The following is a 12,699-nucleotide window of genomic DNA, read 5'->3' on the forward strand; positions in this document are numbered from 1 at the left end:
CAGATGTACCAACTTAGAAAAAAAAAAAAATCTTGCCGATAGTTTTGCCATCTATGGTCGAGGCTAAGAACTGCTGACTTACAGCTTAATATAGACTGACTGTGTTGCTCTATATATGTTCCTATCCCATATAATTCTAGCATTTTTAAAAGCTTTTCTCTTGCCACCTTGTGTTTTTTCAGATCTGTAAAACCTAAATGTAGATCCTTGTTGTATTCCCATGCTTTCTCAACTGTATGTCTTAAAATGAATATCTGATACTGGCAATCCCTATTTAATGTGAACCTAGTTTGTTTATCCTCAGATTTCTCTTTCACAATTTTTCTTAGCCTCTTCTTAAGTATGCTTGCATAAATTCATCTGGAACACTCAATAGGGAAATTCCTTAATTTTTGCATTTAATTTTATTTCCTTTTTTTATAGACAGGTACTTTTAAAGCTCTGTGCCAGTTATTCATTATTTGACTTTCAAACCACACCTACTGAATTATGCAGTGCAGTTTAGTGCAAATGCTGTAAAACTTTTATACTTCCATATTTTGAGCATTTCTGGTCAAATGTGTACACCAGCTGCTGTTCTACATATCAGGTCTCATTGCTTTTTTTATATTTCAAGTATTGATATGTACTTCTAATTGCATTCCTTTTGAATATTTTCTACCATTTATAGTAGATATTCTTGTATTCTAGCTTGTGTGGTATGTCTATTTAATATGTATTTTTGCAGATGCTTCTGCTTATTTCATTACTTGTATTTACATGTTCTTGAGTTATTTTGGTCACATTCACCAATTCACTGAGAATTAATTTTCATGACAAATAGAAGATTTTAATTCCTGTGTTGTATCATCATCATCACAGGAATTAAAATATGTAGATATATAATTTAATCAGCATCATTATTCCAAGGATTTAGGCCTATTTTTGCCTCCTTTCTCTATCCCCCCCTGAGAGCTAACAATCTCTTTGAAGTATGGCTTGATCTCCTTTTTACCACTGTTTTTTTCTATTCAGTTCTCTTCTGTTCTCTGTGTCTTGTTGCTCTGACAATCTCCCCTTGCCAATAATTTCTGGTGTTGAAATCTAGAAATCAGCACTCAGCTGTTTCTACCAGGCATTTTCTCTCTCTCTCTCTGCTCATGATTTGGCGAGCCCACAAAGCAGTATTGTTACAAGAAAAGCTGGAACTAGTGAAGAAAGAAATGAGGACTCGGATTAAGATGTTAGAAATCAGCGAACTGAGATCGCTGATTCCTAACATTCCTGAGATAGACAGGAACTGGTCACTTTGATACCGCTGATTTCATGATGTATTACTCTGGACATGAAAACCTTTGAAGAAATGGAGTAGCATTCATAGTAAAAAGAGAATACAGAAAATACATTTTGGGTTACAACCCAGTGTCTGATAGAATAATTCTAATCAGAATAAAAGCATACCCAGTGAATATTGCACTCATACAGGTGTATACACCCACTACAGATTCAAGTGAAGGTGAGGTAGAAGAATTTTATAGCTGCCTACAACAAGTAGTATACAGTACTGATAAAACTTACTTTATTTTGATATTAGGTGATTGGAATGCAGAAGTGAGTGAAAAAGAAGAATGAGGCATCACTGGAAAATTTGGTTTAGGACTGAGGAATGAAGCAAGAGAAAGGATGTTGGGGAACAGTTGCTTTATTGTAAACACTTGCTTCCAACAACATAAATGAAGATTGTACATATGGACTTCACCTAATGGAGAATACAGAAATCAAGATTATATTGTTGCCAACAGAAGGTGGAGGAGTGCTATCCAAGCAGCTAAAACACTACCTCGGGCACACTGTGAGACAGATCATAAATTATTAATAGCTGAAGTTAAATTGAAATTAAGGGCTAAGAAGAAAACAAAAGGGCAGCATCAGATTTGATTTAGATCCTATAAATGAAGCATTTAAAGTAGAAGTCGGTAAGAAATTAAAAAATTTGGAGAAGACAATTAGAAGAACTGTGGAAAGAAACAAAATGTACAGTCATAGAAGCAGCAAAGAATACTCTTAATAAAGCAACGAGAAAGAAAGATTGTAAATGGTTGTCAGAAGAAGCAGAGGAAAGAAGAAAAATGAAACTTCAGAGAAACAAAGAAATTGTTAGACAACTGATTGCAGATTTCCAAAGACAGGCTAAGAAAGATAAGCATAAACATCTAAACAAAATGTGCAAAGAAATTGAAGAAAGCAATATTAGGGGTAGAACAAGAGATCTGTTTAGAAGAATAAATGATATTACAGGAAAGAAGAATCAGTGAAAAAAAGGTGGAAAGAGTATGTAGAGGATTTGTACAATAAAGATAATAATATTGAAGGAGAATTTGAAAGGAGAGAATCTGTTGAGGAACCCATGATAATGAAAAGTGAAGTGATAGCAGCAATGGAACAACTGCGAAAAGGAAAAATTCCAGGAGCTGATTGTGTGTCAGCGGAATTATTGAGAGCAGCTGGGGATGAGGTAGTGAATATATTGACTGAAATTTGTCAACAGTTTTGGAAAAAAATATACTGGCCTAGAGATTGGAAAACATCAGTATTCATCCCAATCCAAAAAAAAAATCAAATGCCTAGCAGATTGTGATAATTATAGAACCATCACTTTAATTTCGCATGCAAGTAGAGTTATGCTGAAAGTGATCCAACAAAAGTTGGAGCCATATGTGAATAGAGAAAAGCAGGCTTTAGGAGAAGTAGAGAAACTAGAGACCAAATAGCAAACATGAGATGGATTATGGAAAGAACAAGAGAATTTCAGAAGGAAGTATTCGTTTGTTTTATTGATTATAAGAAAGCATTTGATTATGTAGATCACAACAGACTGTGGATTGTAATGAGATCAGTGGGAATACCTGAATATCTAATTCTCTTGATAAGAGAGCTGTATGACAACCAAGAAGCTTCAATAAAAACAGTCTTTGGAGAAACAAACAGTGTTCAAGTGATAAAAGGGGGTGCAGCAGGTTTGTATACTGTCACCCTACCTTTTTAATATTTATGGTGAATGTGTTATGAGAATGGCTGATTTAAACAAGGATCCGGCTGAAATTAAGATTAGTGGCAGGAAAATAAATAATATAAGATATGCAGATGATACAACCCTCATAGCAGAAGCTAAGGAAGATCTGGAGTGGTTGATTGTATCGGTTAAGACAGAAAGTAACAAAGCCAGGCTTAATTTAAACATCAGCAAAACAAAAGTGATGGCTTCTGGCAATTTAAATGAATTTATAATAGAGAGAGATAAAATAGAAATCATTGAAAGGTTATGATTTACTGGTGTCCAGAATCAGAAATGATGGTAAATGTAAAGACGAAATTAAAAGAAGGATGGTCATGGGTGGAAAAAAAGCAGTATTAAACCTGGAAAAAAGATATAATTACTCACACCTTTATCTTTATGAAAGATAAAGGTGTGAGTTAATGCCACGAAAGTTAGAATTGTCAAAGCAATGGTATTTTCATTAGTGATATATTGATGTGAAAGCTGAATTATTAAGAAGAAAGATAGAAAGCAAATTGATTCATTTGAATTATAGCTGTGGAGGAGACTATTAAGAATTTCGTGGACTGCAAGAATGACCAATAAGGTTTTAGAGAATATGAAGACAGAATGTTCCTTGGAGGTGATGATCACTAAACAGAAGTTGATGTTCTTTGGACATATTATGTGGGCTGATGAATCATTGGAAAAGATAGTTATGTTGGAGAAGATTGAGGGAATGAGGAGAAGAGGAAGCCCATAAACGAGTTAGATGGACAACATAAAAGAACTTACCAACTTGAACTTACAGTTGCTGAAAGAAAGGATAAGATGGCAAGTAGGATAGAGAGCCTTTGTTCACAAGATCACTAAGAGTCGAAAATGACTGGATGGCACGTAACAACAACATCAATTGCTACACATGCTCAGAAGAGCTCCTAGTCAATGTTACAGTTATGTGTAGCAGATACATACAATATGGTTTTCAGAACATAACCATTTATTTTTTACAAATTAAATATAGTCATGCTAGGTGGCATGAATTAAACATCGGTCGTCACATGGGCTGCAGCAAGATAAGCACATTTTATATTTAAATGTGTGCCAATATTGTTTAAATTGTAGATTAATTATTACTCTGGGATGTTTGAGTATGGAATGCAGTGTTTGGATAAATTTCTTAGGCGATATTATCAAGAATTCATTGTTTTTGTTAGCACACTGATACAATTTTGGTGGTGAAAGCAAAATCATTACGTAGGTCTGTGTGAAAGACAAATAAAGTAGATGACATGGATTTCTCAAAAATGGCGGTGCCATGAATGTAATATGTGTGCATGGGAAGATGTCATGGATATTAATGTAGAGGCTGAATAAGAGAAAAGAATTGTGTGTATGTAGGAAATGCGATATTTTGATGGGCTATGAGACTTGCTTAAGTATGAGTTTAAATATGAGTAAGGAATATGGCATCATTAACAATCTTCAACTGTCATGACACGGCAGTTGAAGATTGTGTGCATGTTCAGAGAATGTGTGGAAAAAAGTTCCACTGATGATAAAGCAGGTGATAATTTATATGTTAAAAAACAGTGAATTAATGATGAAGTGGGAAATAATGACATTGAAAAACTGAGTGTGGTTAACAGTAAGGTGGCAAGCAGGATGATGGTGAACATATGTGTGTGTAACTGACTGGTGATAAAACAACAAGAGTGAATGGTAGTGAAAAAGGCTGCAAGATTTGAAAGCCGAGTTTGTGAAATGAAGCAAGAGATGAGGTGGATGCGGAGTGAAATGAAGAGAATTGTAGATATGTATTGAAGAGTGAAGAAGATAGAAACAAATGACAGAACGAAAATGGTAATGAAAGACCTGCGAATGGTGTTTTGGTGATTCAATTATTAGAGGTGGTAAACAAGAAAATGTACATGATTTGTTTTCAGAGAGGTTAAATGAATAGAGTGATTGAGGCATTGGATATGAGGACTAAGCAAGCAGATGAGTTGGTAGTGGTAGTAGGGATGAATTACTTGTCTGGTATACAGTGTGATAGGAAAGGTGCTCTGTGTTGCCTAGGTATGACATTGATGAGATAATGCAGAGAGTAAGAATTATTAATGATATGTTAGCAGATATCTATGAACAGAAAGAAGTACAGTTTGTTAATGTGTGGAATGAGTTTGAAGGAAGAATTAACTGTATAAGAGTGATGGACTTCATTTAAATGGTTTTGGTGTGAGTTTTCGAGAGACTGCTGCTGGAAGGGAGAGTAATTGAGTCCAGAGAATGAATCTGAGCAATTAAGAAGCAATGTGGAAGAGTAAAGAAGGAGAGGTCGAAGTAGTGCTTTTGAATGAAGAAGTGGGTAGCATGAGTGTAGAGAATGAGAGAACAAGTGTGCAAGAAAAACAGGGAAATGAGAAGACTCAGGGTGGACAGAGGAACACAGCAGGAAAAAGGTTGATGCTCCAAAAGGATGTAAATGTGTGTTTATAGACAAAAAGGGAAGGGAATGACCTGGGATGTAGGGAAAATAGTTGGATTTGAAGAAGATTCTGGGGCAAGTAAGGAGAAAAAGAAATGGTTCTGGGAAGGTATCGAGACGTTACATCTAATAAGTTGTATTAGAATGAGAGATCTTGTTATAGATCCATTCCTGTATCTACAACAAGATCTCAATAGATCCAGGAGACCTATAGATCCATTCTTGGATCCTATAGGTATCTTGGATCTTTTTATTGATCTAGGCATGAGCTGTTATGTTTCTATACGAAGGCTAGAAGTATCAGAAACAATGGAAATGAAATGGTCGCATCTTCATGAAATATATTTCATGAAGATAGAAAGGGTAAAAAGGAAGGTAGAATGCTATTGATTATAGAAAAACAGTTATGTCCACACGAGGTAGAGATGCAAGGTGGAAATAGTGGTAATAGTTTTGAGGTAGTATGGTGTGAGATAGAGGTGAATACTTCACTGGATGTATAAGCAAATCAGCCAAGCAAATGCAAAAAGTGTGAACATTATGGGTGATTTTAACTAAAGAAAATGAGTTTTTGAGGAACAACTGCCTTAGGCAGTATGTAATAGGGGACACATGAGCATTGAGGGTCTTGGATTTGATCATCTCATCAGAGGATGTTATTATAAATGAGCTGTCAAATCACCTTCCGGTTGTGTGTGGGTGGTTGCCAGCAGTGTGAGGAAAGGGTATGTGTGGTGAACTACAAGGCTGATGATTATGAGAATCTCAGAAGACTGCTTGCAGCTGTAGCATGGAATGAAGAGTTGGGTGTAAAGGAGATCAGTGATGCTTGGGTGATATTCAAGAACTATCTAGTAGAAGCAATGTCTAAACGTATTCCAAGGATCAGAAGGTTAAATAAAGTGGGTGTGAAATGGATGAAGAGATTAAACATGCAATACAGAGGAAAAAGGCATTATGGAGGCAACATAAGAGGAATGGTAAAAAAAGTGAAGTATGAGCGACATTTAGACTTTAACTTACTTAAACATACAGTTAAAAATATACAGTTTAAATTAACTTAAACATACAGTTATCTGTATGTTTAAGTTAACATACAGATAACTTAAAGTTATCTGTATGTAGCCAGCAGAAATAAGAACGATTATGTAGGATGGCATCGACTGGAGTAATTGGTATAAGGACAACTCCTTCAGAGGATGTCTTTGAGATATTTAATGAGCAGTTCATAAAGTTCTTTTATCCTTGTGATTGTGACATCATGGAGAGTTTGAGAGCAGTGGATGATGAGGAGAGACTAACTGTGAGTGAAGAAGAAGGAGAAGTATATGGAGAATTAAGAATTAATAAGGCTGTTGAACCTGATGATATATCACCCCATATTTTGAAGAAACATGCCAGGGAATTGACATCTTCCTTCACACATTTGTTTAATGTATCTTATATTGGGTTCAGGAGTGGAAGGAAAGCAAGATTGTTCCACTTCATAAAGGAGGTGACAGAATTCAAGCATCAAGTTATAGGCCAATCTGTGCATCAGGTGTTGTGATTAAAGTGTTGGAAAGCCTCATGAAAATTGTGTTGACAACAGTGGTATTATCTTTGATGGACAGCATAGATTTGCTAAAGGGAGGTCATGTTTCAATAATCTATTTACTTATTTACAATAAGGTGGAGATGGATACACTGTAGTATACTTCAAGTTTGTAAAAGCTTTTGATAGATTACCACATAATAAGTTGATAGTCAAACTAGAGTGGAGAGGATATTAGACTAGTACACTAAATTGGAGATTGGCTCTCTGATAGGTATCAACAAGTTGTGTATGGGAGAGCAATATCCCAGAAGAGGAAAGTCACGTCACTAGTGGTGTGCCTCAGGGGTCTGTTTTAAGGACATTGCTGTTTAACTTATATGTTAATCATATTGGGGAAAAGTTTGAGCAGAGATATTCAGTTCTTTTCAGATGATGTGAAGTTTGGAAGATTTTATAAGGGGACTTGAATATACGGAGTGAATGTCATGGGAATGGGGTTTCCAGTCTAATGTTGCAGAGTTTAAGGTTTTAAAATTCTGAAAACAAAAATAGAATGCACAGTATACATTTGGTGGGGATATGGTGGAGGAAATAATCAGAGAAATCAATGAGATATGAGGGCAATGGTAGATTGGGACCTAAAATGCAGACACAGTGTTAAAATTATGAGTGACAGCAAATGTTGGATATGATGCAGAAGGCACTAATTCGGAGACATAGGGAGATTATATCTACAGAGTCATTGTAAGGTCCTGATTAGGCCACATATGAACTACTGTGCTCAGATTTGGTTACCTTGTTTTTCAAAAGGATGAAGATATTGGAAAGGCTCCAGAGTTGATTGTCTAAGGCAATTTTTGGTGTCTGGATGTTGAATATGAAGAAAGGTTGAGAAAATACAATGTGCAAAAGTCTAGTGGATAGGAGGAGGAGGAAAAGAGGGGATAAGATAGAGACATAGGTTGGTAATTTGTTTTTATCAGGTTAACATTGAAAATTTTATTTCATAGTATGGTAGGATTTTGGGGGGAACAAAAGGTCATCCCTGAAAGCTGTACAAAGAGTATGTGAGCAAAGCAGAGAAGTGAGAATAGTTTTCTTCTGTGGAATGGTGAATAATTAGAATGCATTTGCCTGAGTATATTTTAGGCATGGCATGATGAGCTATGGTGTGACAGAGGGGCACTCATCCAATACTGATATATACAGATGCACCTTTCAGACCTGAGCTTTGCAGTTGATATAGTCCTCATTGACTCTAACATCATAGATGCCCAAAACCACTTTAACAGCCTTAGGAGAAGTGCAGAAATATTTGGACTAAAAATAAACTCTCAAAAAACAAAGATATTAAAAAATCAGATAGATGGAGACATCTATATAAATCAGAATGATTACCTTGACCTTAACCCTTTATCCAAGTGTATGAAAACAAAGTTTGTGCCTGAAGTATCTTCAGGACTGAGGCAACTCATGGTAAAGGCAGACCAAGCTCTCATCACTACTTGACTTAATATCTCCCATAATGCAAAGCGCATCTCCTTGCGGATATGCATTAAGGGAGGGGCCACTACCCAGACCGGTTTCGACCTTTATTGAGGTCTCGTCAGTGGGAGCCTGACCCAGAGGTGGTGATACTAAGGTGGAAGTAATGGAGAAGTCATATTTACCTATACGAGTTGCCAAAAGGTTATCTCACCTTATTATTAAATTACTCTGGATTTAAAGAAAGATGTTGGAAGTATTTTTCCAGATTAAGGCTTTTTTAAGGAAGAAGATTAAGACTTGTTTCTCAAACCACTCCATGAACAAATTTGATAGTAGTGCAGAAAGAATCCATTACTAATCATTCCTTTTCAAAAAACTTGATTTAACTTCATTAAACTTAATTTTATTATTGAAAATTTAAATTTCATAATTTTTGGTTTCTTCTATATGTTTTTTGGTTTCATATAAATGAAATGCATTTAATAATTAAAAATTTGTTTTAAATAGTTGTAATTTATTATAACGTAAATGTTTAAAAAACAAATAGTTTTACAATTATCTGTGTTTGCATGAAATATTATTATGACTTCTTCCAAATTGCCTTGTCTGAGGTGCAGGTATGCAGGTGTTACTAAAATTTTAAATTGAGTATGCAAGTACTGAAAGTTTGGGAAACACTGTTGTAAAGAATTAACATTAATTAAATTGGCTTCTTTTCTATTAAAGAAATTTTAGTTTAACACTGATTTGATTAATATTTTTTATTATGATTACATCTGGTTAAAAATAAAAACAGTAATAAATAAATCGAATTGGTGAATATATTCAGTATCATAATTTTTTTTTTCAGCTTGCACAACGAGGCATTCTGGATCCAATTTCAGCCCAGTTGTTTCTTAATGTTAGTGAAAAGGCTAGACATTATGTAGAACTGTATTTTGATTTGAAGTCAGAACTTTTTTTTGCATATACCCACCTGGTATGTCGAACTGCTTTACCTGGTAGGTTTTTTATTAACTTGATATGGTTAAGAAACATTTATACAAATAGGAATAATAAATAATGCCATTCTATATAAAATTAATTCTTAAGAAAATGATGCCCAGTGATATTAAATTCCAATGTCTGCAAACAAGCAGTGGTGCAATGGAGAAATGGGAGGGATGTATTACATGCTATCCAGTTTATCTAAAATTAGCATTTTATCTACAAGTACACAGTCCTTAGTATTAATTAAAAAGCATCTTAATGTATTATGTTTTCTTTATTTCAAAAATTGGTTTTAAATTAACACAAAATAATAATTCTATTCTTCTTCTTCTTCAGTACTATAGCCCCATGTAGGGCCTTGGCTTCCCATTTTTGGGTTTCATAACTCACTACGAGGTGGGGTCGTTATCCCCACGCTCAACCATGTGTAATTGTCTGTGAAGTGTTGTGTTCTTGAGACCAGTTTGCCTGCTTTGCAAGAGGAAAAACCCCAGATAAACTGGGGAGAAAAACCCTGCAACCCACATCCAAGGCCGGCTAACATGGCTATGTCTGAGAAAAATCCTTTGCTCCTCACATCAGCAACGAGAATCGAATGCAGGACACTCCTTTCCCAGGCATATGGTTGCAAAGCTCGTAATCTCTCAGCTAACCACGCAGACAATTCTACTACTTTCTTTTTCTTCTTCATGTGGCTTCCTCAGTGAGAGGGTGCAGCACCATGTCCTTCCCGTTCTCTCTCTCTCTGTTGGTGGCTTTCCTTTTTGTTTCTGCATAGCCATGTGATCCTGTCCATGATCTTATATCTTCAAGCTATGTCCTTCGTTTTTTGCCTCTTGATCCTTTTCCCATAATTTTTCCTTCTAAAACTGTTAGTATCCTCTGTCCTGGTGAACCTCTCAGTACATGTCCTGCCAATCTCATCTTTCTCTGGATCATTTCCTGTAATAAAGATCTCTGTGTTCTCATTTTCTGTAGGACATCTGTTTTTGTCACATGAGATTTTTAGTCACATGACTAAAAAAAAGTCACTAAAAAAAGAGCTCTAAAAAGTCACATGAGATTTTTAGAGCTCTCCTATAGCACCACATTTCAAAGGCCATTATCTGTTGTCTTAGTCTCTTCTTGAATATCCAGGTCTCACTTCCATATGTGAAAATTGGCCACACTAATGTTCTTATCATTCTTTTCTTTGTCTCGATACTCACAGAACTTCTGAGCATATCTTTATTTTTCCAGAATGCATCTTTAGCTATGGATGTTCTTATTTTTATTTCTTTATCTTGCTTTCCATCTGCAGTAAAGTAAGTGCCTAAATATTTGTATTCTGTTGTATGTTCAATTTTCATATTGTTTATGAATATTTCTGGCTCGGATCTGTTTTCTTTTGAGATTTTCATAAATTTGGTCTTTTTTGCATTTATATCTAATCCAAATTCTTTACCTTCTTCAATTAGTAGCTGCAGCAATTTGATTAATTTGTTTCAGTTTTCTGCTCTTGCAATGGTATCATCAGCATATCTAAGATTGTTGTATTTTATACCATTGATACTAATTCCTATTTTTTGTTTTTCAATCTTTTTCATCACTGTCTCACTATAGATATTAAATAGATTTGGTGAAAGGATACAACCTTGTCTAACTCCTCTTTTTATTTTCACTACAGAAGTCTCAGAGTTAAACAGCTGCATTTTCTGTTTGGTGTAAATCATTTTTATAATCTCAGTACATGATCTTCTATGTTTAATTTATCTAATATATTGAGCATTTTATTGTTTTGCATGGTCAAAAGCCTTCAGAAAGTCCATGAAGCATATGTAAATGTTCCTATTTCTTTCAAGTGATCTTTCTATTAATATTTTTAGTTCCAGGATAGCATTAATGGTTCCCATTCCTCTTCTGAAGCTTTTCTGTTGTTCACTCAATTCACTGCTTAAGGCGCTTTCAATTTGTTTGTTAACAATGGTTAAAATAATTTTAGATGCATGGGATATTAGGCTCACAGTTCTGTAATCCTGCAATTTTGTGCATGTTGTAAAAACTTCAGGTAATTCTATTGTTTTATAGATGTCCTGAATGGATTCCACTAAAGTGTTATTATTGCCAGTCAAAGCTTTCAGCAGCTCAGCCGAGATATTATCACACTCAGTGTATATATTATTAGGAAGATTCTTAATTACATGTTCTATCTCCTTTCTTGTCGGTAGAGTGGTATCTGTTATTACGTTTAACTTAAGGTGTCATGAATCGTCTAACATGTTACCATCATCATCATAGAGATCTGATAAGTACTCTACCCATCTTCCATTTATCTTTTCCTTATCAATGATTATGTTTCCATCTTTGTCCTTGATGTTATTAGACTGTGTATGTTTTGCTTTTCCATTAAGTTCTTTCACTTTCAGGAATGCTTCTCTGGTTTTGTTCGTATTTTGTAATTCTTCTATCTCGGTGCACTGTTTATTTATCCAGTTTTCTTTCAATCTTCTGCATAACTGTTTGATTCTTTTATCCAATGTTTTATATCTTAATCTTTCTTCTTCATTTGCTCCTCTTTTCTATGTTCTTCTTTCATCGATAAGGTTGATTATACTACTACTGAATAATAATTGCATTTCTAATTCCATTTTGAAGAAATGATTCAAAGAAGATAAATCATTCCTTGATTTTATGAGTTACGTTGCCAAGTAGTTGATGAGAAACTTAAGCATTTTCAGTGGTATCAACACATTGTGAAAACCATGAACAGATAGCTCTATGGGAAGTTGGAAGGAAAGAAATTTTATATGCATTGAAGCACTGCTAGCAACAAGGCACATGGTATATGTATGTTGCAGTTCCTATTGATTGCAGAAATGCATGAAAAAGCCAGACAAAATATTTTCTGACATATCAAGAGTTATGTTATCATTTGCATACCAGTTTCTTAGTTTTGCTAGTATGTTTTTCTAGCAAATTTTTTTGCCTTTATAGCAAATCATCCCAGGAGCATTTCGCTGGAAGGTTTGTGAGAAGAAGGCTCTCGATTTAGATAAGTTTTTTGACTAATTAATTCTAATAAGTGTGTGTTTATGTGTAAGAATTGCAGTAGAAGTCGTATGCTTGCAGTGTTTGTAGTGTGTAGGCTTGTTTGTTTATAAAATCGTTAATCGTAGAGTAGAGTATAGTAACCAGCGAAGA

At 34.9% G+C, this 12,699-nt stretch overlaps 1 protein-coding gene across 1 annotated transcript in view; it reads left to right on the forward strand.

The window, feature by feature from the left end:
- LOC150092266 (prolyl 3-hydroxylase 2-like) overlaps window positions 1-12,699 on the forward strand; it is a 131,374-nt gene that overhangs the window by 69,967 nt on the left and 48,708 nt on the right. Inside the window, exon 9 of the mRNA XM_090414922.1 lies at window positions 9,380-9,530. Coding sequence (XP_090271048.1) covers window positions 9,380-9,530 — 151 coding nt within the window. The remainder of the gene's footprint in view (window positions 1-9,379; window positions 9,531-12,699) is intronic.

The sequence above is a fragment of the Typopeltis vanoorti genome, chromosome 26 (assembly GCF_054136105.1).
Source record: "Typopeltis vanoorti isolate ZY-2024b chromosome 26, IOZ_Tvanoo_1.0, whole genome shotgun sequence".
Classification (NCBI taxonomy): domain Eukaryota; kingdom Metazoa; phylum Arthropoda; class Arachnida; order Uropygi; family Thelyphonidae; genus Typopeltis; species Typopeltis vanoorti.